The 27,717-nt window shown below is 54.0% G+C and overlaps 1 protein-coding gene across 2 annotated transcripts in view; it reads left to right on the top strand.

The window, feature by feature from the left end:
* CUEDC1 (CUE domain containing 1) overlaps positions 1–27,717 on the top strand; it is an 82,106-nt gene that overhangs the window by 34,351 nt on the left and 20,038 nt on the right. For both annotated transcript variants that reach the window (XM_066364648.1, XM_066364649.1), the window contains exon 2: positions 27,013–27,668. In XM_066364648.1, coding sequence (XP_066220745.1) covers positions 27,324–27,668 — 345 coding nt within the window. In that variant the 5' untranslated portion in view covers positions 27,013–27,323. The remainder of the gene's footprint in view (positions 1–27,012; positions 27,669–27,717) is intronic.

Genomic DNA, 27,717 nt, shown 5'->3' with positions numbered 1-27,717 from the left:
GGTATATATCACTGGTGCTGTTATGCTTGGTGTGTGTTCTCTGTAGGAATTGTGCTCAGGAGGAGACTGAGCGGAGGGAAGGCCTGGTTGAGACTCTCCCAGGGCAGGGCTGTGCTGTGCACGGCGTGGCTCCCAGGATGACAACACGTGTGAAGAGGTGTTTAGTACGCGTCACAGTGAGGGAAGCCAGGAGGCTGCTGTTGCTGCTCCCGGGCCCCTGTCGTCTGCTGAGCCCACCGCTGGCATTTCCCTGCGGCCCTCACCCAGGAGCATTTCAACCCCTGGGGGGATGAGGGTTGACCCTTCTGCTCCCCACATCTGCTCTTAGCTTACTGCCTTTGAGAGTGCCATACCCCCCAAAGCATGGGGCCACCCGGCCTCCTCCGAGTGATCCTGGCCCCTCGGCCTCTGTGGCTCCACCCGGCGCCCAGCCCGCTCCCCTTTGTTTTAAAGCGGCCGTCTCGGTTCCTTGTGGGCCACTCTCACACTCTCAACAGATATCTTATAAACAGATGTCTTGTCCCCACCTCCCCTCCCTTCCCCTTAGGCATTTTGTCATCTTTTCTTACAAACTTTCAACTGAAAGTTACTCCTCTGTCCTCCTCAGCCTCAGAGGAGAAACCAGTGAAACCATACGAGCACCTCAGTGCACCCTGGGGATTCGGGTTTCAAGGAATCCCTTTGTCCTGCGAGGAATCCTTCTGTAAAGTGAATGATCACCCACTCTGGATTTCTCTTTGGGATTTTGTTGTTGCTGTTGTTCAGGATCCTTCTCAAGAGTGGGGGCCACCCTCTCTGCTAATTGAAAGGGCTCCTGGTATGGCTTCTAGATCTTCTGATTACCTTTCATCTTCCCGCTGTCTTCCTGCCGGGGCTCTGGCCTGCCAACATCTATCACGCTGGCCCGGAAGGCGGTGATGGGCTTGTGTTTCTCCCTCTGTTCTTTGCTTAATCGCGTCTCCATGGAAACAGGTGCAGCCTTTGTGTTGCCTTTGCTTTGGGTAAATCCACGATGCTCAGTGAAGGTTTCTCTTTGCTCTCCAGTCCCCTCCCCTTTTGGGGATCAAAGGGGGAAGGTGGGGGCAGTGCAGGGATTGTCCGGAGGCCTCGTGGTGGCCTGGAATGCCCTGAATGGAAAGTTATGGTTAGTTCTAGCCAGGGGCTCTGGGGTGTGGTGCCTGGCCCGGACTGCCCTGCCCGTGTGGTCCACGCCTCTTGCATCATGAGGCTATCAGATGGAGCGAGCTATGCAGTGGTCTGTAGACACTCTCGGACCCCTGGGCCCACTGCATTCTCAGGGCAGTGAGCTGCTGGCCACCTGGGATGGGATGCTGGGTGAGAGAGCTGGGCACAAGCTCTGATTCTTTGGTGGGACCTTGAGGGAGAGGCCTTTACCCTTTCTGGGCCGTGTTTTCTCCTGCAGGGGTGAGAGGTTTTGAACTTTGTTGGTAATGTGGCTCCTTATACCTTAAGGAAACCTCACATCTGGGTAGAGTCTGCAAAGTTATTGCCACGTGATTGTTCTATGATGAATAGTAAATTCTGTGTTAGATTCAAACCAGCAAAGCCTGGTTTGAAATGAAACATTCAGAAACAGGAACCTCTCTTCAGACTGAGCACCTCGCTTAGGATCTAGCTTCCCTCTGCCCAGGGTGTTCTATGTTCCAGGCCAATCACAGCCTATTAGGGGAGTCTTCTGGCCCAGGCCAAAGCACACGTGTTGTCCTGAGCAGCCCGGGGCAGCCGAGACCTGCCCTGTCCTCACGGGCCTCCCAGCGTTTGAGCAGCGAGTAAGCAAGGGCGGCCCACGCAGGACGGGGCTTCTGGAGGCCAAGCGGCAGGTTTCTGTCCGAGCGGTTTGCCTGCCACACTTCCCACAGTCCTCTCCTCATGGCTCGTTTGACAAACTGCATTGTTCAAGAGGGATACGGCAGACTTCTCACAACCCTGCATTCCTGCTAACTGGAACGCGCTCACATTAACCTGTTTCATTAAATCCACAAACTCTGCACTTCATTTTCACATCTGAACTCTCTAGACCCCTTTGCTTGTTAAATTGAGCAGAATCCCTCGAGACTGGGGCAGGAGCCAAGCTTCCCGAGGAGAGCTGAGTGTGTTAGGGTGATGCTCTCATGGTGGTAAAGGTCAAGGTGTCCAGCCTCCTGCCTGTACAAGGGGCACTAGCTGGAGCTGCCACTTTTGGGGGTGTATCCCGGGAAGTGAACTCTCTATAATGCCTCTTTAATGTCAAGAAGTTTCTTCTGGAATCTAGTCTAAGCTCCATTTTATTCTGTCTGCTTTTAAGAAAGATTGAGGACAAAGAACAATTATCTTGAATGCTTGACTCAGAGGTCCTTAACTCTACTCAGCCTTGGCCAAACGTTTCAGCCTTTGAGGGTTGCCTCCTCGCTTTCTCTCCTGCTGCCAGACTTTCCTGTTGGCAAGACAAGGGGAGCCTGAACCGGTGGTGGCACAGCGGTGCCGGGGTTGCTGGCCTGATCCCTCGGTCGCAGGTTGGATTCACAGGTGGCAGGTTCCATCCCCGGTCAAGGCACGTATGAAAAGCAATCTACGTGGGGTGATGAGTTGATGCTTCTCTTCCTCTCTCCCTACCCCCTTCCTTTATCTATCTATCTATCTATCTATCTATCTATCTATCTATCTATCATCTATCTATCTATATATATATATTTTAAAAAGACAAGGAAAAAAGTAGCTGCCACTTTGGGTTGGTGTGAAAATTAAATGAAGGCTGTGGGGAGGTACCTTGCCAAGTACCTGGCATATGGTTCGTTTTTAAATACTCTAATTGACTAGGAATACATTTTATTTTCTGCCTACTTCTGTGCTACTCAGGGTTCCTGCTTTTCTTCATAGCCTCTTCTTAGTAAAGCCCCCTGGATTGGTGGGACATTCTCCTTTTTCACTGGCCTGTTCCCGGACCCAGAGCAGCCGGGTGGGGTAGGTGCAAGCCACACCCCTCTGCTGTTCCCAAACCAGACGCCAGGAGACTTGGGCACAGGAGAAAACAGCCTTTTCATGCCAAGGCCCTGGATGGCATTATCCTTATTCCTGTTTCTAGATTGGCCTTCAAGAGCTCCCAGCCTGGGACCACTGACTCTTGGGCTCCCCAGTTGGATGCTGCAATGTCCTTGGTATTTCGCTGAGAGGGACCTGAGGCACAAAGTGCTCCTGCTCCTGTGGACAGCCACCTGGATCAGTGCTTTGTCCAAGGGTGAAGTATGGAGTCGCTGTGACCCCAGAGCCACAGAGAGCAAGAACTTCAGAGGCAGCTCTGTTTTTCCAGATTTAAAGCAGCCTTTCTCCCTTTGAACCACAGATACCAGAGCAGAGTGGTTGAGGGCAAGGACTGTGGAGCCAGACTGCCCACTTCTTGTCCAACTCTGCCGCGGTGGGCATGCTTACCTCCCGTGTCTCAGTCCTCCCTGTGCACACAGGAAGTGCTTTAAAAAGATACTTGCTGTGGTTTCCCTAGAGTTCTGAAGAAGTTGCTTAGTGGAGCTGTCTGATTTAAAATTTCTTCCCGTCCTGGGGGCTGGGAGTAGGTAAAAGAGGGTAAAGGGGGTATAAATGGTGATGGAAGAAAATTTAATTAAAAAAAAATTTTTTTTCTCTCTTCCCTTCCCTTTCTCCTGATCAGCATATCTATACATATTGCTTGCCTACTCTGTGCTTGTTCTATGCTGGGCTCTGAGCCCAGTGCTGGGGACAGAGAGCTGAATGAGACCAAAAAAAAAAACCAAAACCAAAACAAAACCAAAAAAAGAACCCCTGCCTTCCAGGTAGGCACTGTGTGTTGGGGCTACCAACTGGCACACTAGTAACTGTGATATCATGTGACTAGTGCTGCCATATTGATTGTGCAGGAGGGGTAAGAATTTAACAGGCGGAAGAAAGCTGTGTGGGGGTGAGCCAAGGAGTGCATCTGGCAAGACTTCCTGGAGGAGGTGGTCTGAAGTCTGAATCCTGAAATCAAGAGTCACAGCTGGTCAGGGAGCAGCGGCTGGAGCCAAGGCAGTCGGGTGCAGGACCAGGGAAACGTGCTGGGTGAGGGGCGTAGGGGTGAACGTAGGGAGGAGCAGTCCAGGGTGAAGTAGTCACTGCTGACGTTCTGCTCCTCGCAGCTGGTCTCCAGCCACCCGGGGCCCTTTACAGCCCCTGTGGCCACTGCCTCGCCCGCCCCTCTTAGAAGATGATTTGCTACCTGACCTCTGGCGTAATGTTCCTTAAGTAATAACGACCCAGAATACTCAAACCTCTTTGGCTTGCTTGGGTTTGGAGGATGGGGGTTGTGTGCACCAGGAGACACTGATTCCGTAGGAAGCCCTGGACCTGTGTCTTTCAAAAGCTCGGAGATGCTGCTGTTCCCTCCAGCTGCGGTCACCAGTCACCGCTGCTGGGAGCCTTGTATTTTCGGGCTCCCCCCCCGGGCACTGACGGCTCCTTGCAGTTTCTCTTTTCCTTTTACAGAGTGGCATGATTGCTCTACAATTTTTATTGGCATTAGCGTTCTTTGTTCTTCTGTTCTTCCAAAGGCAATCTCTATCACCTCGTTCTTTGACTTGACTACTATTTAAAAAGATGTCAGATAGTCAGCTGGGGCACAAAGAAGTCAAAGTTGCCTGACGTCCCAGAGCAGCCACGGTCCCCTCAGCTTGCTCAGAACGTCTTGCAGAGGCCTCAGTGCCCAGGGCCCCCGATGTCTGAGGGGGTGGGGCAGGGGTCTGCTCCTCAGATTCACCAGCTTGTCCTTAAGAGGCGGTGTCTTCTTGTCTCCCTCCTGGGGCCCAGGCCTGCACAGCCACAACCACTCTGTCCGCTGCTCTGCTTTCTTGCCTGGACATCTGTTCTCTTAGCAACAACTGCCCATAAACCCTGTGTCTGCGACCAGTGGCCAAGCCTTCACCATGGCTACATGTGGGTGTGGCCACAACTGTGTGTGTCCTTGCTGGTGGCAGTGACACCTGCATCTCAGCCACGGTTGTGTGTGTGTGGTGGTCTCTGGGGTCGGGGAAGGGGTGGCATTTGGCTGCAGTTGGAAGGGTCCCTCCCAGCGCCCTTTCTGCGGGCTTTTTTTTTAAAATTTATTTTTATTTTTATTTTTTTAATTTTTATTTTTACGGAGAGAGAGAGAGAGTCAGAGAGAGGGATAGACAGGGACAGACAGGAACGGAGAGATGAGAAGCATCAATCATCAGTTTTTCGTTGCCATTGTGACACCTTAGTTGTTCAATGATTGCTTTCTCATATGTGCCTTGACTGGGGGGCTACAGTAGACCGAGAGATCTCTTGCTCAAGCCAGTGACCTTGGGCTCAAGCTGGCGACCTCGAGGTCTTGAACCTGGGTCTTCCTTGTCCCAGTTCGATGCTCTATCCACTGCGCCACTTCCTGGTCAAGCTGCGGGCTTCTTCTGTAACCTATTCTTCGTCCCCATGAAGGGATTTCTGTACGTGCATTCTCACGTACAGGGGGTTGCTAAGTGTTTTTGACTGACAGGGAAGGAGTGAGTGAATAATTACAAGTCTGTGTGGATGTCACTGGGGTGCCTGTGAATGAAACAGATTCTGTTCAGCTGGGACATGCAGAATTCCTCCTGGGGAATGCGGGAGTCGCTGAAGTGTCTCTCCCAGCCTCTGCCTTTTTTTTTTTTTTTTTTTTTTTTTTACAGAAAGAGAGAGTCAGACAAGGACAGACAGACAGAAATGGAGAAATGAGAAGCATCAATCATTAGTTTTTCGTTGTGCATTGAGACATCTTAGTTGTTCATTGATTGCTTTCTCATATGTGCCTTGACTGCGGGCCTTCAGCAGACTGAGTAACCCCTTGCTCGAGCCAGCAACCTTGGGTCCAAGCTGGTGAGCTTTTGTTCAAAACAAATGAGCCCACACTCAAGCTGGCAACCTCAGGGTCTCGAACCTGGGTCCTTGGCATCCCAGTCCGATGCTCTATCCACTGCGCCACCGCCTGATCTGGCCCAGCCTCTGCCTTTAGGAGCTGATATTGATGGAGGGAGACAGCAGCTGATGAAGTGGCATGTCGGCGGTCATTACGGCCACTACGTGCTCTCCCCCTTTTTTCAGACCGCTGGCCCACTGTAAGTGCTCGAGGTGGTCTGGAAGAGCAGAGAGAGAGCAATACCGGCAGAAGTTTCCAGAGACTGCCTCGGGGAACGGGGGAACTTGAGCTAGGTCTTGAAGACTGGACAGGGCTGCTTAGGAGGACACAGAGCAATGCCAGTCAGTCAGTGTTCCTGTGTGGTCCCTGAACCAGTGGCATCAGTATTATCCAAGAACTTGCTAGGTATGCAAAATTTGGGGCTACACCCCAGACCTAGGGAGCCAGGAACTTTGAGGGTGGTGCCCAGCAGTGTGTGTCTAGCAAGCCCTACAGGTCACCCTGATGCTCACTAAGGGTAGTGACTCTTGATGCTAAAAAAGATAGGGGTCTGATCTTTATATGGGAGACAGGAGGACTGGGAAGTGACTCGGCTTGATTGAAATTTCCGTTGGCGGCACAGATGGAAGACAGGAGGGCGACAGAAGACAAGCTAGGAGGCTTCAAAGGAAGCAGTCCGGGGTACAGAGGAGCACATCTGGGTTGGCAGTGGCCGTGGGAACAGAAAGTAAAGCCAGGTGGTCCTGGGACGGGACTGTGGACAAGCTGGGTGACACTTTCAATTTCTTGCCACACTTTAAGAGCACTCTTTCCTTTAAAATGTTTAAAAATGACCTGTCCCCTGTCACACTGTTATGTGCTAATTGTGGAAAATATAAGATAGAAAAAAGAGGAGCATGCAGAATTCCACCGTCAGTACAGCTATTGATATGTTGGCCTATTGCCTTCTGGTCCTTTTTTCCTACGCATTTTTTTCTTTATGTAGTTGAAAGCATACCATATGTATCAGTTTGCATCCTGCATTCTTTGCTTAACAAAAATAAGCGTTTCCTGATGAGCTTTCAGGCTGTCTCTCTCTCTCTCTCTCTTTTTGTAAAGATTATTTATTGATTTTAGACAGAGTAGGGAGAGAGAGAGAAAGGCGGGGAGGAGCAGGAAGCATCACGTTGTACTAGTTACTTCTCGTATGTGCCTGAGTGGGCGAGCCTGAGGTTTTGAACCAGCGACCTCAGCCTTCCAGGTCAACGCTTTATCCATTGCGTCACCGCAGGTCAGGCCAGTCTGTCTCTTTTATTGCCACAGGAGCCCCATAAAATGAGCAGAACAGTGCTGGTCAAGAATAAGTAACTGAGGATCAGAGAGAAAAGGAAATTTGCTTTGTGAACTGCAGACAGTTGAGAAGTCGATAGCCAAACGGCCTGGGTTCTTTAACTCATAAATTACAAGGAAGAAACGGGTGAGAGGAATCTGTAGGTTACAATAGACTTGAAAGACAACAGTCAAGGCTAAACTGTCCAAGGATGGACATTTGAGTGACAGAGAAATGCAAGGGAGTGATTGCTACAAAAATCAGCTGGTGGCATGTGGGCGGGGCTTTGGCTTGGCTGGCCAAGTTTTGTTTCTTGACATGAGTGGCTGCAAGGTGTTTGCCTTATTTGGTAAATTCATTTATTAAATGTGCCTTCGTTTTGTGCAGTTTCTCTGTACCTGTTTTATTTTTTTATTATTATTTTTTAAAGGTTCAGAGGAAAAGGGAAACTTGCTCAAGGATCCACGTGGCAGAGCCAGGACCAGAGCCCGGGTTCTCAGCTTGTCACCTCGAGTCTTCCTTTCCTGTTGTTCTCACGCTTTCTAGTTTGTGGGCTCACTCCCCTCCCAGCCCCCAGCCCCCAGCCCTGAACCGGGGGCTTTGGCAGAAACACTGCCGATTTATAGTTCATTTTGGTTGGCTTTCAGGACAAGCTGAGGCCCATTGCGGGGAATGGTGATGGTCCTTTGACTCTGGTGGTGAAGTCCTTGAGAAGGTCGGTTAAGTGAAGGGGTCCCAGCTACTTCACGTAGCTGGGTGGTGGGTGCAGCAGGGGTGGGATTGATGTTGACCAAATTTTCTCCCTGGTTAGTTCAGAGATACAGTTCCTAAGACCCAGTCGTCAGCCCTGGTCAGTTAGCACAGTGGTAGAGCGTCAGCCTGGCGTGCAGGAGTCCCGGGTTCGATTCCCGGCCAGGGCACACAGGAGAAGCGCCCATCTGCTTCTCCACCCCTCCCCCTCTCCTTCCTCTCTGTCTCTCTCTTCCCCTCCTGCAGCCGAGGCTCCATTGGAGCAAAATTGGCCCGGGCGCTGAGTATGGCTCCATGGCCTCTGCCTCAGGCACTAGAATGGCTCTGGTTGCAACAGAGCGATGCCCCGGATGGGCAGAGCATCACCCCCTGGTGGGCGTGCCGGGTGGATCCCGGTCGGGTGCATGCGGGAGTCTGTCTGACTGCCTCCCGTTTCCAACTTCAGAAAAAAAAAAAAAAGACCCAGTTGTCATCTGCATTCTCAGAACCCCTTTCTATTCATTTCCTTAGCCTGACCCATCAGGTTCTTTGAAATGATGTTTTTTTCCTTAGTAAGCCGCCTCTCCCCTCCCCAGCTCTCCACATACCCCTGCCTCAGCTCAGCTGCTCTTTTCCCCGGACGCCCTCCCTGGCTCTGGAGAAGCCCAAGGAGGCACTGCCAGGGCCACCATGGGGCGCACCCCCTTCTTCCTGGCAAAGCAAATTGGAGGGCCACCCCCCCCCATACATGTTGAAACCAGAACTTGGGCTCCCAACTGGGCTTCTCCTCTCTGCCTGGGGTGTCAAGTTTCACAGGAGCCGGGCCAAAGCTTTGATCTTGGATGAAGAGGGCCTAGTGCGCACCGTGGTTCTGCCTGCCCACAAGAAGAGGGTGTTTGCCTGGACCCACTTCCCAGAAGGCTGCGAAAGGGCTTCTCTGTTGGGGATCAATTGTCCACAGTCCTTGGTCTCCCCCAGACAATTGTAAGAAAGCCCTTCAATCGTCATTCTGCTGGAGGAGGAGGGCTCCCCTTTGGGTTCTAGAACAGCACTGCCTGGTGGAACTTCCTGCAACCCAGGAAATGCTCCGTTCAACACCACGGCCGTCAGCCTGGGTGGCTGCTGAGCGCTAGAAATGCGGTGATACGACGGAGGATTGGAATTCTAGATTCTTTTCGTTTTAATTAATTAAAATTTAAATTTCTCTTGCCACCTGTGAGCAGCGGCGGGCTTATTGGACAGTGCAGTTCTAAGAGTGGGTCTCCGCGAAGGCCGTGAGTGGCCGAGACATTGCAGAGCCGCCTGCCTTCTCCTCCAGTGCGCACGCACGTATACCCACATTGCACGTTCCAGGAAGGCCCTGGATACAACGTCCTTTTACAGCAGAGCCACTGCTTACACATTCTTATCTGGAGGGAGGCGGAGCGGCTGGGACCACCGAGGTGCCCCCAGGCACGGCTCCCCTGTCCTTGCGCAGTTGGAGATAAGCAGGGGAGACCTCGGGAAACCACAGATGGGAGGAGTCTGGATTCAGCAGTCACAGCCTCCAAACCGGGTGGCCCACCCTGGCATGCCCACGCTCCTCTCTTTGCCCTTCCCCTTTGGGAAGGAAGAACCTGGTATTGGTGGATGCCCGGTAGCAGGTGGGGACAGGGACGCCTGTGTGAAGGAGGCCCTGTTACCTGCGAGGCCAGCCCACGCTGGCCATGTTGAACTTACATCCCATTCTGGATGGACGTGCTTGGCCTTAAGTAAAAGCAGCTTTCGCCCTTTGAGAGAAGGTGGAGGTGGGGGCAGCCCTTGTTTTATTTATATATATATATGTTTCTTTTGGGGCAAGGTGGGTGGTGGGACTGAAAGTACACTAAGGTATTTACCAGGTGAGCGGGTCCTCCTATCCCCTCAACCCCACTTTCCCCCTGCACCTGGGGTGCTCTGTGACGTTTCTGGAACGACTGATGAATGAATGAGATGTCTTCCTGCCAGAGCACCCTCGAGGACAGACCTCTGCTTATTCTTTCTCTCTCTTTTTCCTCTCGTTCTCTCCTGACCTTCCCTCCGACCCCCCTGAGGTATAAGCACGCCGTCCCCCACTCTCCTCCTCTTCTCCCCAAGGTCTCCACTGCACGCTGCATTTTCTAGCACACTAACCTTTTCTAACGTCTCATACATAACCCCGCTATTTCACATGCCTCAGAAAGTAGCCCTGCGCCGCCATCTCCTCCCAGCCTCGTGGCATGTGTGACTGCCGACCATGTGAACAGTCCTCATCAACAGGGGTGTCATTGTCCCCGGGCCCACTCCATGCAGATGGGGACAGAGCTCCTCTGTGCAGGCAGGATTTCCTGTGTGCTGATTGCTGTCTCTCTGAAGAGTCCAAGCAGTGCCCCCTTCTGCCCAGGGATTCAGTTTCTTCCACAGCCCCATGCCTCATCCTGCCTGATTTCTCTTTATGTATTCTTTCTTGGGGTGGGGGGTTATTTTTGATTTTACAGAGAGAGAGAGGAGAGGGTGGAAGCGAGAAGTGTCAACTCATAGGTGCTTCACTTTAGTCGTTCATTGCTTGCTTGTTGGATGTGCCTTAACCGGGCAAGCCCCGGGTTTCAAACCAGTGGCCTCAGTGTTCCAGGTCAACGCTCTATCCGCTGCGCCACCACAGGTCAGGCTCTTTATGTATTTTTATTGCGGTAAAATATACATGACAAAAAATTTCACTATTTTAACCATTTTTAAATGGCAAATTTGATAGCATGTATGTTTACAATGTTGTATAATCGTCACCACTATTCATTTCTAGAACTTGTTCATCAGACCAAACAATAACTCTCCATTCCCCCATCTGCTCCACCTCTGGCACCTCTGTTCTCATTTCTGTCTTTAGAAAGTTGCCTATTTTTGGTACCTGATAAAAGTGGAGTTGTATAGTACTTGTCTTTTTGTGTCTGGCTTATATCACTTAAGGTGTTTTCAAGCTTCTTCCATGTTAGCATATACCAGAATCTCATTCCTTTTAATGGCTGAGTAATAGTCCATTGCACAACTGTATCACATTATGTTTATCCATTCACTGGTTGACTGACGCTTGGGCTATTGTGAATAACGTCGCTATGAACATGGGTGTGCAAATATTTGTTTGAATCTTCACTTTTAGTTCTTTGGGGTATATACTTAGGAGGAGAATTGCTGGGTCACAGGGTAATTCTAGATTTACCTTGTTGAGGAACCACCCAGCTCTTTTCCACGGCAGCTGTACCATTTACATTTCCACCAGGAATGTGCCTTGTTTTTTCTAATTCTTAATTTTAAGCTACAGAAATAATGCACGTTTGTTGTAAAACTTCAAAGGATGTAGAGGTGCGTGAAGTAAGCAGCGAACAACCCTGCTTCTTAGATAACTGCCGCTTAGTGTTCACGCCAACATTTTCATCTTCCTGTGCATATCCAAATATGCAAGGACACTTAAAAAAAAACAAAAAACTCTTGTGTACACGAGGCTGTGCAACTTGGTTTTTCCTGTCATTCCAGGTTGGGACTTTAGGCCAAGGTCCCGGCTGCAATGTGTTTCCATCTGTGGACACGACTTGTGTTATTTATTGGTTGCTGGGTATAGAGAGACAAGAAGGAGAATACCTTTTTATTTTTTAGTTTTTTGCTGTCACAGCGGCTGTTCACTCAGGGCTTTGCACACGTGGGCCACCATTTCCTCAGCTCCAGCCCCTTTGGGGAGCGTGGCTGAGCTTGGCACTGGGGAAGCCGTGGAGCCCAGAGCCACTTTCCTCACCAGTCTCAGCTTTTCCTAAGCTGCTCTCCACTCCCAGGGCAGCTACAGAAAGCTGAGCTGTGAGCGTCTTTGTGAAGCTGGCCACCCACCTGGCCTGAGCTAGCTGGCAGCCTGGCCGGCACACCCTTCCTTCTGGAGTCAGCCTCCTCGGAAGTAAGCAGGTAATTTAGGTCCACACGGACCTGGTGGAGAGGTGAACGGGCTGGAGAGAGAGAGAGAGGAAGTTGTACCTATTAGAAGGCTGGGCTCTAGTGATGGGGGTTTCTCTTTGTCTCTTGGAGACTGGGAGAAAGTGCTTGAGGAGCCATCGAGGCATGCAGTCCGCTCACAGGCTCAGAAAGACCCAGCTGAGTCCTGTCACAAAGCCACCTTTTACACCACAGACCAACCTGTCTGTCGCCAGTACTGTACCTTTCTCTGCAGAGCCCCGGGCTGCTGGTGGGAGAGTACAAAGAGGCCTGGAAAATCCATAAACTGCATCATCAGCCCCTGCGTCTTGGCCACCTGACTCTGTTTATTGCTTCCTGTCCCTGAAAGCCCTTTACAAACAGAGAGGCTTTGAGGGGGGTGAGTTGGACCCGGTGGGTGGCCTGCCCCTGCCAGGCAGAGGTCCTACAACACCGATGGAAAGGGCAGCTTCCTTTAACAGGCCATCACCTACAGTGGAGCCTAGGGAAGGTGAGGACCCCCCCAAAGGAGGGCACCCCCCTCAAGAGCTGTTTACTTTATAATTGACAAAGTACAAGAGTCCCATTTCTCCCAATTTCCTCCGGGCCGGGAGGTTAAGCTCTAATGAGGTGCAGGGGGGGAGCAGAGTGGAACCGTAGCCTCTGACTGACCCCTGCGAGGTGGGCTGGGGAGCAGGGCCCATTCCCTGGGACCTAGGGACAGTCTTCGTTCCAAGGGCCTGGGGGGCTTGCTCAAAGCCTGTTTTATTTTTGTTGTTTGTGTTACATTTTTAAAAACAGATTTCTCCTTGTCAACTGACATTTTCCCTGAAAATCGTTGCCCTGGACACGGTGTTTCGGGGCACAAGGGGGGCCTGTGAAGTTGTTTGCTGTTCTTGCCTCGCATCTGGGAGACACCGGGGACACAGGACACCTGCATGATTGGAAGAGGGATGCCCGTCTTTTGAGAGAGGGGAGTGCAGGGGACAGGGAGGTTCAGGAAGGCAGTCTTCCCAGAGCGGGGGTTGCCTCTCCCACCCAGATGTGGAGGCGTCATTCATCCCTGGGACCTGGGGCTGCCACCATGGTAGTGGTGCCTTGACCTGACTTCCCACTCTCTGCCGCCTTTCTGCGTCCTTCCTTTGCTTGGCTTCTCTGACGTGGAAGACAGCTGACCACAGCCCACCCTCCTGAACCCCCTGTTGGACGGCCTCTCTGTTTGAAGAGCAGGGAAGCTCGGTTGGCCAGTACGCTCTGTCCGTGTGGACCCACCAGGTGTGAGGGCAGTGGGTTTGCCGGTGCGTTCCCCGGGGCCGTCTGAGCCGATGTCCACGTGGGACCTGCGTGTGTCTGAGCCTATGTCCACGTGGGACCTGCGTGTGTCTGAGCCGATGCCCACGTGGGACCTGCGTGTGTCTGAGCCTATGTCCACGTGGGACCTGCGTGTGTCTGAGCCGATGCCCACGTGGGACCTGCGTGTGTCTGAGCCGATGCCCACGTGGGACCTGCGTGTGTCTGAGCCGATGCCCACGTGGGACCTGCGTGTGTCTGAGCCGATGCCCACGTGGGACCTGCGTGTGTCTGAGCCTATGTCCACGTGGGACCTGCGTGTGTCTGAGCCGATGCCCACGTGGGACCTGCGTGTGTCTGAGCCGATGCCCACGTGGGACCTGCGTGTGTCTGAGCCGATGTCCACGTGGGACCTGCGTGTGTCTGAGCCGATGTCCACGTGGGACCTGCGTGTGTCTGAGCCTGTGCGCCGGTTGTGCAATTGTGAGCCTGCCCCACCCTCCGGCTCCTTCCTGAAAGTGAAATGCTCCAGTCCTTGCTCAAGAACAAAGGCCCCAAGCTCAGCCCTGTGTGTTAATGATTTTCAAGTGTGGCCACTTCCTCCTGCCAGGCCTTGACTCACTCGGGCTGCTCTGCTGCCGGTGTGGTTGGGATGGAAACCCAACCTGACCAGAGCCCAGACCGGGACAGGGAGGCCCTGCTGGGGTGGGAGTGGGAGCCCGGAGAGGGTCCCTCCGCCTGGCTGGCTGCAGTGCTGAGGGGGCCTGTGCTGGGGCTGGCCTGCCCGCCTCTGAGCTCCGCGCGCCCACTTCTCCCACCTCCCTGCTGCCGGGCCTGCTCTCCGCAGCGCCTCTCCCCTGCGTCAGGCCGCCTGGACGCGGGCCCCTTGCCAAGCTGACGAGGTTCCCAGCCCTTCTCCAGCCTCAGTTTCTCTCTTTGTCCCTTGCCCAGCCAGAGAGGCCCGCCACTGTAAGTGGGGTGACAGTGCGGTGAGCGGTTGGAAGTGTGGGCTTTGAGGTAAAATCCTGACCCCACCACTTCCTGCCTGTGAGACGTGGGGTGAGTTTTTTCATTTTTCTGTGCCTCAATTTCCTCATTGCAAAATAACACTTCCTACCTCGCAGTTCTGTCGTGAGGGTCCCCTGTAGGGAAAGTGCCTTGTGCAGTGCTCAGGGGGTGTCCCCTGCTCTGGGGTCCATGCCCAGCCTAGAGCCTGGCTGAGTGGAAAGGGCTTGTAGCCACTTCTCCAGGATTGCAAACTGTTTCGTGCTGTACACGTGTAAAACACAGTCATTTGGGGCAGACAGTGTGCTCAGAGTGACAGAATGATCTATTTCAGGATTCTTAAATGACTAGGATCAGCAGACCCTGGGGAAAATTCACAGATGTTTCCCACTGCCTGTCCTTGCCCGCTGGTTATTTTGCGCATGCGCATCCGCGTGTGCCGCGCGTGCAGGTCCTCCATACACAAAGGTAGCACGAATCAGAATTCACCCCGGGCCCACAGGCAATGGGCCTGATAACCCCCACATTCCACACTCAAGGATTCATAGACCTTGAAGGATGAGTGGGTCATATATTTGCCACTAGCAAGCAATGCCTGAGCACCAGCGAAATAACGTCGTTTTTAATGGCGCTATCCAGGAGCGGGGGAAATGAGGCATGTGTAGCTGCTTTTGGAAGGTCCCTGCTACTGCTGGACGCTTCGCATGCTGTCACCACATACCCCTTCAGTCTGGATAACGTTGTAATCCGTTTGGAGGCTGGAGCTCCTCGTGCCCATCCTATGACTGGAGGAAGGGACAGGGTCCACACATCCAAGGCTGCTGCTTCCCTGTGACAGACAGAACTGGACTAGTTTGGGCTTGTAGGGTGATTTGGCAGTGTCTCTGTTTGATGACTGTTGACTAAGCTCAGGTGTGGGACCCAGTGTTTACAGAATCTGGCTGGCCCAGGCTGGAGCGAAGAAAATTGGTATCACGGGGCAGGGAAGATATCTTGGATAATCCAAAAAGCAATTAGGGCCTGGAGCCAGAGGTATTTTTGTAGATCTCCCTAAATCAGAAAGTTAGTAATTCTTTTTAATGTGTGCCTACAGGGTAGGATATTGGCTGCTAAAGGGACTGAATTGTCCATGAAACTCAATTCATACACCGATGGACCATCTGGGGACTCAGGTCAGACCCAGAGGATGTCAGGGGGGAAAGTGGTCTTGGAGATCTTACCATCCTTCCTGTCCATTTTGCAGATGGGAACCTGAGGAGGTAAAGTGACTTGTCTAAGGTCACCTGGCTGGTTTGTGATGGAGCTAACACCAGAATCCAGGGCTCTAAACTGCATCGCACTATCCTGGGCATCAGGCTGACCTTGGGAGCTTGTAAACGGGCAGACTCCCAACCACGCCCCCAGAGATTCTGATTGAATGGTAGGAGGGAGAATCCGTGTGCTCAGCAAACACCCCAGGGGAGTCTGCTGAAGGTTCACCACCCTCTGAGCTACAATGCTATAGTGCAAAGAGCATTATTTCTTAGACTGATATTGAAGTAAGTTTTCATTTCCTCTAGGGCAGCTTGGTAATAGTGGGGGAAACAGGCAGAGGTATAAACAGCTTGGGAGATGAGAGCACAGGGGGTTAAACCCAGGTGTTAAAAACACGTGCAGGTCACTGCTGTGTCAGGAGACTTGACAGGTACACTGGTCTCTGCCCTGGACGGCCTCTGAGTCACACAGAACTCAGCGTTTCTACCTGTAAAATGGCCCTGATAAAGATAGAAGGTGATAGTCCATGGCACTGGGTTATTGTGAGCATTAGCTGACCTCATGCACCATAACACTGCCTAGCACGCAGTAAATAGCAGGCTCTCTGATTACACATAATTGCTGGATGAAGGGGGTGAGGTCAGGCTTCTGATTAATGTCTTTACAGAACGGACTTCTGCTGAGGATTTCATATGAGGAAAGGGGTCTGGTTCTGTAGGTAAAGTAAGGGCACGGGGCCTTCCAGCCCTGAAGGACTGGGATGCAGCCACCTCATTCTGCAGAGGCCTCACGGTTTGTACCTCATAGAGTGGCATCTTTCTCTGATCCTGATCCCTCCCCCACCCACGTCCCTGCATCCCTGGGAGGTTTCAGTGACAGGAAAGATCAGACTGAGTAGGGACTATTTCTCTCCATTTTCTAGAGGTGGAGACTGAGGCCCCGTGGAGGCAAAGAAGGTAGATTTTGGGACCCCTAGAAGCTCCTGCCTCCTCCCCCTGACTGTCAGCTTTGAGGGCTAGGCTACCAGCGCCCGCCGGCCAAGGCCCTTTCCTGCACTCCCCTCCAGGGGATGGTTCTGCAGGCAGCCGGGAAATCTTGGCCGGAGTGGGTCACGCCCCGGTTCTGACCAGTGTTGCTGCGAGTCCGGTCAGCCCGACCTCACTGTTGCTGTACTAAATGCTGTGAAAACCATCCTGGGCAAAAATGGGGAAGAGATAGGGGCCCGGGGCCACGTCTAGCCCTGCCGTCAGCATAGTAAAGGGAGCGGCGTGCAGGGTGGGCCACGCAGAGGGCCAGGGTGCTGTGATTGCACACTAGTGTGGGGTTAGGAGGCTGGCTATAATTTCAAAAACACAGCTTTGGAGTTGGTGGAGTGAGAAATGGATTGAGTGCAAGGCTGGGTGGGAGAGTTCAGGAGAAATCTAAGCAGGTGTCTGTGTCCTGTGGCTGAGGCCCCGAGACGAGTGTGTGGCACTGTGTGTGTGTGTGTGTGTGTGTGTGTGAGAGAGAGAGAGAGAGAGAGAGAGAGAGAGGGTTTGAGTGAGCTGGTGCTTGGGGCACACCCAGACACACGAGCTGGTTTGGAGTGGGCTTGTGTGTCCGCTAGCACAGGGAGAAGGCACGGGCCCAGGAGTCTCAAGATGGGGTTTCAAATCCCAGCTCTGTGGCTACAGAGTTCTGTGACCTTCAGCAATACATGTCAGAAGTGAGAACATGAGATTTCTTCCTGTCTTTCTAACCATGGCCTCTCCAGAGGGCGTGTGTGGGCGCGTGTGGCCCAGGGAGGGTCCAGGTGGGGAGAGGAGGCCTGGCAGCTGCCCCTGGACGCCTGGGTTGTGGCTGCAGGATGGGAGCTTTGCCGCTGCAGTGGTGGAGGAGGGCGGGGGCGAGAAGGAGGGAGCAGCCTGTGGTTGGAGGGAGAAGCTGGTCTGGTAAGCAGCTCTAAACAATCTCATCTGCTGTCTGGGCTGGGCCCCTCTCCCTGGGTTGGAATTTCTGATGGTGTCCTGGCCACTGGGGGGTTGGGGAGTGATGGCCCTGCCAGCCACAGCTGCCTGCAGCTCCTCTGAAGCTCAGGGCTAACCACCCGCTCCCCAAGGCCCTGGGCCTGAATTCCTCGGCTGTCACTGGCAGCAGTTCTGAGAAGGCCACTGGGCCCGTGTGCCCTTGTGCCCGTGTGCCCATGGGCCCGTGGCCCAGGGAGCCTCCATCAAACCGCCCCCTCTCCCCCAGCCCCAGCAGAAGTGAGAGGCCTGGGCCACCCAGGGCCCAGTCCCTTCTCTGGCCCTCGGGAGCTTCTCCAGGGCAGAGTCAGGCCGGCACGGATTTATTAATTTTAAAATTAATAAATGAACATGAAGCGACATTTAAAAGAGATACAGAGGTTTACAGAGAAGTTGCCCTGACCTGTTTCTTCTGACCTATTGCTTTCCATAGGCAACCTGTCTGATCAGTTTCTTATGAGTCTCTTCCGAGTACTCTGTCTCCCTCCCTCTCCATTCGTACAGACATACACGTACCACAATGCACTGCCGTATACAGGTGTATCTTGTTTTATTGTATTTCACTTTATTGCACTTTGCAGATGCTGCGTTGTTTACAGATTGAAGGCAGGACCCTCCCCCTGCAAAACGATTACGACTTGCTTAATTGCTATATTCCCTTTATTATGGTGGTCTGGAGCCGAACCGAGCATCTCTTTACTCATGTTCTCTGCCTTGCACTGTTCCCCTTAGCAATAGGTTTTGGGCATAGAGACATATAGTGAGACCTCACTTTTGTTTACTGCTGTATAGTATTCCATTATAGATATGAATTCCATTATATACTATGAATTTCATAGAAGTGGAATTAGGGTCAACGAGTGGGTGCAAAGAAGCGTGTGTTGGTGTGGGAGAGGAGGGGCAGCAGTTGGGACTTCTGTACCCAGGATTCTCCACTGCTCACCCTGAGCACTCAACCCTAATCTTGGTCCCTTGGTCTGCATTCCCTGAGCATGCTCAGATACTGAGTTAAATACTAAATGTGGTGTCGTTGACTGACCACCTGTCCCAGAGGCCCAGAGACGTCACCTGTGGGTATCCAGACTTTGGGGCTCTGCCCCAGACCACGGAGCCCCGCCTGTGGAGGGGACTTCACCCAACTGCCTAAACAAGAGGCCCAGGGAAGGGTAGCCGGCTCTTCTTTCCCAAGGGGTGGGGCTGGCCCCGGGCCAGCATGAGCTCATGCCTGGAGCCAGGCCAGCTCGCGGCCTCACACCTGAGCTGCCAGGGGCCCCCGCCGCCCAGTGTGGGCCACTGCACTCAGTCCCAGGTACACAGGTACACACACATTCAGGCCAGCCTCGAGGGCCTGCTGAGGCCAAGGGCAGGCGAGGGGTGGCTTCCAGGTCAGGCGGTGAGGTTGGATCTCCTCCCAAGCGGCTGGGTTGAGTGTTTGGCTGAGCTGGTGCTGTTTGTTGATGGTGAGAGGGATTGTTGTGGAAATAGTCCCAACCGTCTCAGGTAGAGGTAGAAACGGTTGCCCCAGCAACTCGATAACCTTGGTGGGGTGGGGAAAAGGCTTTTTGTCAGGAAACTGCCATGGTTCTTTCCTCCCTGAAGAGGCTTTGCCGGCAGACTCTTCCCTAGCTGCCCAGCCTCTCCGGGGCACCTCTGCCCCGCAGGGCTCGGCACAGTGACTGCATTTCTGCCGTTTCTGCCGTGTGCCCTGCCCTGTGCTCAGCTCTAGGGAACACAGAGGCGTGGTCGAGCCCAGGGATTAAGAGGGCTGACTCTGAACTCACTTCCTGAGCTCAAATATCAGCGTGGCCACTTAGCTTTGTGACCTTGAACAAATTACTTGCCTCTTCTGTGCCTCCTTTTTCTATCTATAGAGTGGGAACAGCAGTGGTGGTAAGTACTGTCGAGAGGAGGCAGGGAGTTAACATGCAGAATGCACCTGGAGTAGTGGTTGGCACGTCAGGAAGCAGGCAAGAGCTTTCTGTTATCATTAGCATTATTATTACCATTAGCTGTCAGGCAAGCCAAGCCGACGACTCACGCGGCGCTCAGGCCTGACGACCATCTTGGGTCTTCTCGACCGAAGGCAGGGTTGGCTTCTCGATTGTGCCTTTGATGGCAGCCAAGCCTGATATTTGGGCGGTAGGGACAGCCATGAATGATGGTGTCCTCAGAACTGAGGCTGCAGGGGCAGGAACCGATTACCTTCCCTGGGACACCTCTTGTCTTGGTCCTTGCCTGTCAGCCCCCACTGGCTAAAGACTTTGCCCCACAGAGGTTGAGGCAAGAGACAGAAAAAAAATTAGGAGAGAAAATATCTTTTTTTTTTTTTCTTTCTACAGATTTTTAAAAGATTTGTTCAGGGGAAAAAGATCTTTTTTTCCTGCCCCACCCTTAGATTAGACTAAGTGGTGGGGGATGGCCCAGAGAGGTAAATGGCTAACCCCAGACCACACAGCAGGGAATGGCAGGGCCTGTCTGTCTCTCCCTCTCTTGCTCCTCCTCTCAGGTCCAGCCAGGACTTCTTTCCCCGAAAGCTGGGCCCCAGGGTCCTCTCTGCCCTTCTTGACTCCCACGCCCGCCACCCTGGGGGTGGGCACAAGTGTGGCTGCCCAGGAGCCCGGGCACCTGGGGAATGAGGCTGGCTTTGTTGCAGCCCCAGCAGCTGGGGCCGTTTGAGTTTCCATTAAACCACTTCCCAGCCTTGGGCAGGAGCAGGAGGCCCGGCATTTAAAGGTCACCCGGCTTTTGAAGCTGCAGCGACATTAATAGCTTGGGAAGAAAACAAGCCCGTGCAGGGGCAGGACAAGGCGCTCTGTCAGCACCGCGCCCCCCTTCTCCCGCTGCACGCTCACACACGCACATTTACACACTCATCCCACTCTTGCACAGACCCCTGAGAGCCTCTGTCTTCTGGTCCCACTCTCCCTTCATTTCGCTCCCTTGTGGGGCCTCTCCAGCTTGGATCCAAGAAGCTCAGCAGATGTCCTGCGCCCTGCCCCCACCATGTCTGGGGTGACAATCGGACTGACGAGGACGCAGCTGCCCCGCGCCCCTCCATGAACGTTGACATTACCCACTTGAGGTTTCCCCAGAACTGAACCACAGTTACACAAGCGTCCCGGGGGTCATATGACCTCATTCTGGCCCCGCTGGCTTTTGCAGCCTGGATTCTTGATGAGACAAAGTTAGCAAGGGCCTCCTCTTCTTGTACGGGAAATGAAAGGGCTGGCAAGCAGCTTGTGTCTGGCTTGCCAATTCTAATCACTTGGTAGTGGCTTGCTCAGAACGCTTTGTTAAAAAAACCGTTCTGAGGAAAATAATACCTGGATGGATTAGTGATGTCTGCCAAGGACACGGGATGTAAATTAATGGAATGTATGTACTGTATTTCCTACCTCGGGAATAAATTATTCTGAAACTCTGGAATCTTGGATTCTAAGACCCCTGGGGAGGTTGGATGGTTCCTTTCCCTTTTAGGCAGTCCCGGGGTGGGGGCAGGGCCGATTCTCGGGTTCTGAGAGAGGAGCTGCTGTTTGCCCTTCCCTTAGTAGCCGCCCTGGCCTGCGCCCTGGGACTCCACCTAGTGGCCTGGCACGGTGGCAGGGAGCCGGGCCCAGATCTTAGACGAGACAGTCCCTCTGCAGATTGTGATCAAAGCTGCTACAGATGGCTCACTAGTGCCAATCTGTCCCTTGTCCCTGTCCATGGGGGGTTTTCAGAGAAGAAAGCCAAGGTTGTGTAGGGACAGGGCTGGCTGGGGCAGTCCTGGCCACTTTCAGAAGAGTGAGGGGTGGACCAGAAAGTGCTGGCAATTGGGGCCTCTGGCCTTCTAGCCCCACCCCTTTTTAACCCCTGCCTTTCAGCGCTGAGCCTGGTCTTCAGGGAAGGGTTGGGGGCAGTGGATCACCAAGTCAGATCTTGAAGGGGGTCGACTTCCTGCCCCCTGGAGCTAACTCTGGCTTGGAAAGGGGACCAGTCTGACATCGGCCTGCATACAACAAGTGTGGTCCTCAGGCCAGGCGACCAAGGCTCATGAGATCTTCATCATGCCCCTGGACTGCCTGAGCCTCGGTTGCCTGGTCTGTGAAGTGGGAGGGCTAGGAGTGCACGGCCCCTAAATGAGAGCTCAGAGGAGAGAGGTCTTTGGAACCCCCCCCCCCCGGTGTTATAAGCCCAAGAAGGAAGGGAAGAGAAGGCGACCTGAGCCTCTCCTTCCCTTTACTTACCCACCTAACACATACCTACTGACAGAGCCGGGCACTCTCTTAGGCCCGGGGGCACCATGGTGGGGACAGCGAAGACCTTGCCCTCACAGGACTTCCATTCCAGTGGGGAAGGTGGCCAGTGACGCTGAGCTGTGAAGTCTCTCCGGTGACCTGTTTCATGCGGAGGAAGGGTGAGGGAACACGGCAGGTGGGGTGTAGTACTGCCTCTCTGGTAAGGCGCTGCTTGAGTGGGGGCCGGAAGGAAGGGAGGGAGGCAGTCGTGCAGACATTTATGAGAAGAACGTAGTAGATGGCGCGAAGAGTGCGTTCAGAGGCTCCTGGGTGGGCGCATCCGGGGCTTGTGGAGGGACTGGCGAGGAACTGGTGTGGCCAGAGCGAGGGAGGGGGTCCGGTGTGCGTGTGCACCTGTGTGTGTTGTCTGATGGCCAAGTCAAACAGTACACACTGTGTGGGGCCTGGTGGGCCACAGTAAGGCCCATCTGGGTTGTGTTCTGAGAACTTGGGGAGCCGTTGGGGTTGGAGACAGAGGAATGCCATGAGGCAATGGGGGAGGCAGGGAGAAAGACTAGGTGTGCTAGCAGTGGAGGCGGGGAGGGGGCAGGGTTCTGGAATTGTGCTGGAGACAGGGAGGACTGGATTTGCTGCCATCAGGTGTGGGGTGTAAAAGAGCGTGAACACTGAAGAACGACTCCCAAGTGTTTGTCCTGAGCCACACGGAGTCGCTGTTAGTAAAGACGGAGAAGGCGAGAAGGCGCAGGCCGGGTTGGAGGGACTCATGAGGTGGGTGACCTGTTACGCCGGAGCTGCTGTTGGGCATTCAGATGGAGGCAGCGGGTCGGATGGGCAGGTGTGGTGTTGAAGGGTATGTCCCAGAAGCCCTCGGGGCCCGAGGTTTTGGGAGCTGGTATTCAGTGCATAGATGGTATTTAAAGCCAGGGGTCTGGATAAGATCACTCAGGGTGTGAGTGTAGCCCAGGAGAAGGCCTGAGTCCTGAGTCCTGAGGCCACGCCAGCCTGTCTCATTGGGCGCTTACTATGCGGGGGGCAGGGGGGTGCCCTTATAAGTTCTATCACAGCACCCCTGCTGGGTAGGTATTACCCCTGTTTTTGTGAACGAGAAAGCTGAGGTTCAGAGAAGTGAAATAATTTCTCCAAGTCACACAATGTCACTGGGCCCGGTCAGAATGGGACCCGGGACGGTGGCTCCTGGGCTCTCCCGTTCCCCGTTGTGGGCCCCTCCCCCAGCCCACAGGAGACTGGCTGGGGTGACTTTGGGCAAGGTCAGAACAACACTGGGGCAGACTGCCCACTTCTCCGGACCAGGAGGGAGTGACTCAGGCCTTGGCCGTCCACTCAGGCTTGGAGGGGAGGTTGGCAGTTTGCCAGCCCTGCCAGGCCTGGATTCCTTCATTAGGAAGTGAAAGGTCTGGCTCCCTGGGACTGGGGGGAGGACAGGTGGGGGACGGCTGCTCCCCAGTCCCCAGGTCACTGACAGCTGTGAGTTCAGGAGAGCCTCTGAGTCAGCCTTCCAGATGTCTAAAGGGCTCAGCAGCGGGTTTGATTCACTTCCTGCTTCCGAAACCGGCCGGGTTATCCATTTCTCTGCCTGTGCCCAGCAGCTGGGGTTCAGAGTGGTGAGGAGGTTTCCCCAAGGTCACAGAGCCAGCTTTGGGGCCCAACCGACAGACACCCCTCCTCCTCTCTCCTCCTCCCCTCCCTCAGTGCTGTCTGGGTCACATTTCCTCTGCTGAATGTCAGCCAGTCTGCGCCTGGACTCAAGCCTGGGGCACACATGGCTGCATTTTGGAGGCTTCTTGGCTCTTGGCCCTGCAAGCCTGACTTTACAATTTTAGCTTTTAGGTAGCAGGTTCCTAATTCTGACCTAAGTTCTGGCTGTGTGACTTTGCCCAAGTCACCTAACTTCTCTGAGCCGGTTTCCACAGCTATAACATGGAGAGACGGATGACCTCTATCTCTGGAGTTGTAATAAAGGTTAAATGAGAAAGCACCTGGCACAGCTCATAAACCTAAACGTCCTGCCTTAATTCTTTCATGTGTTTGAAATTGCTGTCCATTTGAGCCGTGCTGGCTGCAAAAGGCAGCCTGGGACTGTGACCCTGAGGCCGGTCTTTCCCTGCTCTGTCACTGCAGCCACACTCAGTCAGGTCCCGGCTCTGATTGCACTTGAGTCTAGTGGGGGGCCGGCAGGGGGATGGTCCTCTGAGAGGTGGGGGCCTCACAGCCCCGCCTGGTGCTAATTATAGGTAGCCTGGCCGGGGAGTCTGGGAGTCCTTGCAGGGTCCTGTGAAAGTGTGTAGTACTTCCATACGTCAGACCTTCCCCCCACTGCATTCCCATTACCCTTTCTGAGCCACCTTCTCTTCATGCGCAGAGCCGCCCTTGGATGGGAAATTCAGCTCTGCCACCACTGGCTCTGTGTCCTTGGGCAACTCCCTCCTGGTCTTGGGTCTCATCGCTTCATCTGCGTTGTGGAGCAGGGGGTGGGGCTGGCTTGGAGGTGTCGCCTTGTACCTGTCCCCGCACATAAGCACACAGTACTTCCTCTAGGCTATGCGCTGGGGGTCAATGGAAGAGCCTTCTTGCCCTGTTGTGCCTCCAGCTGTCCCGGCCAGCCAGGCTTCCCCTGAGGCTTCGAGGACCAGTGTCCCTTCCTAGAGGGAATTCCCGAGGTTGCCATCCAGTTGGTGGGGAAGGATCCCTCAGGCTCCCCCGCCCCATCCACTCTGGGGGGCAGCATGGCCACGTGCCGCCTGCTCCTGGCTCTGTGCTAGCCTTCTGGGGCAGTGGGGACAGCAGTCCCAGAGCTAACATGTTCCAGGCCCTGAGCTGAGGGTTATCTTGTTGAATTCTCACTGAAGCTCCATACATGTGGGTGAGGACACTGTGCACAGAGAGGAGGGGAGACTTGAACAAGGTCCCACAGCTGGGGCATGACGGCAGGAATTGCAGCCTGCGTCTGAACCCATGCACTTATGTAAATGGTAACCATGCGAGAGTGGCTTCCCTACACTCAGAGAGGCCCCGGGCCATGGGTGAAGAGGGCTCTTTTTATTTTTTATTATTTATTTATTTATTCATTTTAGAGAGGAGAGAGAGAGAGAGAGAAAGGAGAGAGAGACAGGGGGGAGGAGCTGGAAGCATCAACTCCCATATGTGCCTTGACCAGGCAAGCCCAGGGTTTCGAACCGGCAACCTCAGCATTTCCAGGTCGACGCTTTATCCACTGCACCACCACAGGTCAGGCAAGAGGGCTCTTAATGGGGACAGTGTGGGCCGTCATTTTCCTTCTTACTCCACCTGGCCTTTTTCTCTAAGGGATTGTCCTTGGCCAAATGCGAGCCACATCCCTCTAGCTCTCTTGCTGAATTACTCCAGGGGCAGGAGATGGTGGTGCCAGGAGGCATTTGTACTAGGCACTGACCCCTATGTGTGATGACACCAGGGCAGCAGGTGGCAGCGGTGGACACAGCTTCTTAAGTTGTGGTCCTTGTTGGAGGCCCCAGAGCTGGCTTCAGAGCCCAGGACAGAGGCAGCCGCCAGGGCGGGACCTGTCCTGCAGGACGTCCCCGCAGTCCCTGCAGCGTCCTCCAGCCTCCCTGTGCATCCCGGGTGGTGCGAGGTGCGGGGTGCGGCGCTGTGGTGTCTGAAGCCAGCTGTGGGGGGCCGTGTCATACTTGGCTACCTTCCTGTGTCCATTTTCATAACAATTCTGGTACTGACCACTTGAGGTCATTGCTCTGTGTTTCCTTGTGAAATGGCTTGGCCTCTCTGGGCTGTGACTTACTTATCTGGAAAGTGACAGGGAGGAGGAGGTTGAATAATAAATCATGCTTCGCTCAGTCAACAGGCATTAAAAATGATGAAGTAGATCGGTATGTTCTGACACGAGGAGATGGCTATAATTAATTGTTAAGTAGAAAATACAAGCTGCAAAGTAGAATTTATGGTTTGATCACATTTTAGTACAATAAATTCATACATATAGTAGTATATGCACAGAAAAAGTATCTAGATGTAGCTATACCAGAGTGTTAGCTGGTTTCCTCTGGAAGTGTGCACGGGGGGATTACAGTTCTGTGACACCAGTGCTGGGGCGGGGGCTGGGTGGCACCTATGTGCTCCTAGTTTTCCATTTTTAAATTCAGCCCACCTCCCTGGGAATAGGCAGACACCCACCCAGAAAGCCCCAGAACTGGAGCCCTGGGCTATTTCCACACCCCTCCAAGGAGGTGGAGGTTAGAATCTCAGCTTGGTGGCTCTGGGAGGTATCGAGGGGCAGTCTGAGGTCCTGTGTTACTTGTGAGGGGACTGAGCCAGTGGTGAGGCAGGGTTGCTGCACCTTCCTCGCTCCCTCGGGTCTCACCTTCCCAGCGCTGTCAGTTATCTGACTCTTGAGATCATGACAAGGAAGACCATCACATTGATTTTCTCACCCAAACATTTCTATATCAGCTGCTAAGATTATGACTCAGGTCCTAAAAAAAGGGAAGACAGGTTTGCACCTATTTCATCAAACTTAAGAATATCCTCTGATACAACAGTCCCTTAAAATAAAGCTGCCTCATTTCTATAATTTGCAAAATTACTGTAAAAGTTGGGATAAATGTGAGAAACTCAGGATGTAATGATTTTAGACACAGTCAACTCTCAGTTGACGGCACTCACAGAAGTGTGACCTTGGCAGTGACTTACGGGCATGGATCTGGGTAGGTTGGAGGGCTTTCTGTCACAGAGTTAGCGGGGCTCTGCATAGATTGGACGCCATGCTGTGGGACCATGATGGTGGGACCCTGAGGAGGGAAGATGAGGGCCAACTCAAGACCTCACGAGGCAATTGCTAGTACGCATTCCCATTTTGGAGATGGGAAAACTGAGTGTGTATGGGTGGGGACAGAGACCAGAGAGGCAGGACATCACCTCTACAGAGCTCCTTCTGCCCCAACCAGGTCCTCAAGGGTCTCTGGCAGTGGGTGTAGTGGTTGAGACCACTGGCTGCGAGGCCACAGGCCTGGGTTCAAATTCCAGCTCCTCCACTTTGTAAGCATCCATGCCTCAGTTTTCCCATCTCCAAAATGGGAATACTAGCAATTGTCTCGTGAGGTCTTGAGTTAGCCCACACAGAACACTAGGGTGGTGCCTGGCGCAGAGTGTCAGTGAAGAGCTGTGGCTGGCTCCTTATTGCAGCTGGAGAGAAAGCAGAAGGCAGCGGTTCCCCTGTGGGCATGGCGGGAGTCTCCTAATCCCCAGAGCTATCACCCCGAGCTACAGTCTGTTGCATTCTGCCCCTGACTCTGTCTTCCTCCGTTTCAGGTGGGACCCTCGGTGGAGCCGGCCCCCAGGATGCCCCGGGGGTGTGGATGACCAGCCATCCAGCCCCACCGCGGCCCAGGTCCGAATGCCGCCGCCCGGCGAGGCCCGCACCCCTCGGGCCGCCAGCGGCCCCGCGCCGTAGTTTTCTGACCCGGGGACCGTGCCTGTCCCGTCCCTACCTGGCCGCCCAGGGGCTGGAGAAGGCGCGGGAGTAGCTTCCCGAACCCACTGAGCACGCTGCGACGGCGCAGGGACCCGGGGACAAGGGCCTGGCGCCCGCGGGCAGCACCTTTGCCCAACGGCTCGGCAAGATGACCAGCCTGTTCCGCCGGAGCAGCGGCGGCGGCGGCGGCGGCGGTGGCGGTGGTGGCTCCGGCGGGGCGCGCGGGGCCGGGGGCAGCGCGACCGCCACCTCGCAGGAGCTCAACAACAGCCGGCCCGCCCGCCAGGTGCGCCGCCTCGAGTTCAACCAGGCCATGGACGACTTCAAGACCATGTTCCCCAACATGGACTACGACATCATCGAATGCGTGCTGCGCGCCAACAGCGGCGCGGTGGACGCCACCATCGACCAGCTGCTGCAGATGAACCTGGAGGGCGGCGGGGGCGGCGTCTACGAAGACAGCTCGGACTCCGAGGACAGCATCCCCCCAGAGGTAGGGGCGTGCCCTGACAGTGCGAGGGCCTTTGTAGCTTAGAGCTCCT

Source organism: Saccopteryx leptura, chromosome 2, assembly GCF_036850995.1.
Source record: "Saccopteryx leptura isolate mSacLep1 chromosome 2, mSacLep1_pri_phased_curated, whole genome shotgun sequence".
Lineage (NCBI taxonomy): Eukaryota > Metazoa > Chordata > Mammalia > Chiroptera > Emballonuridae > Saccopteryx > Saccopteryx leptura.
This window is presented reverse-complemented; position numbering and strand designations above follow the sequence as displayed.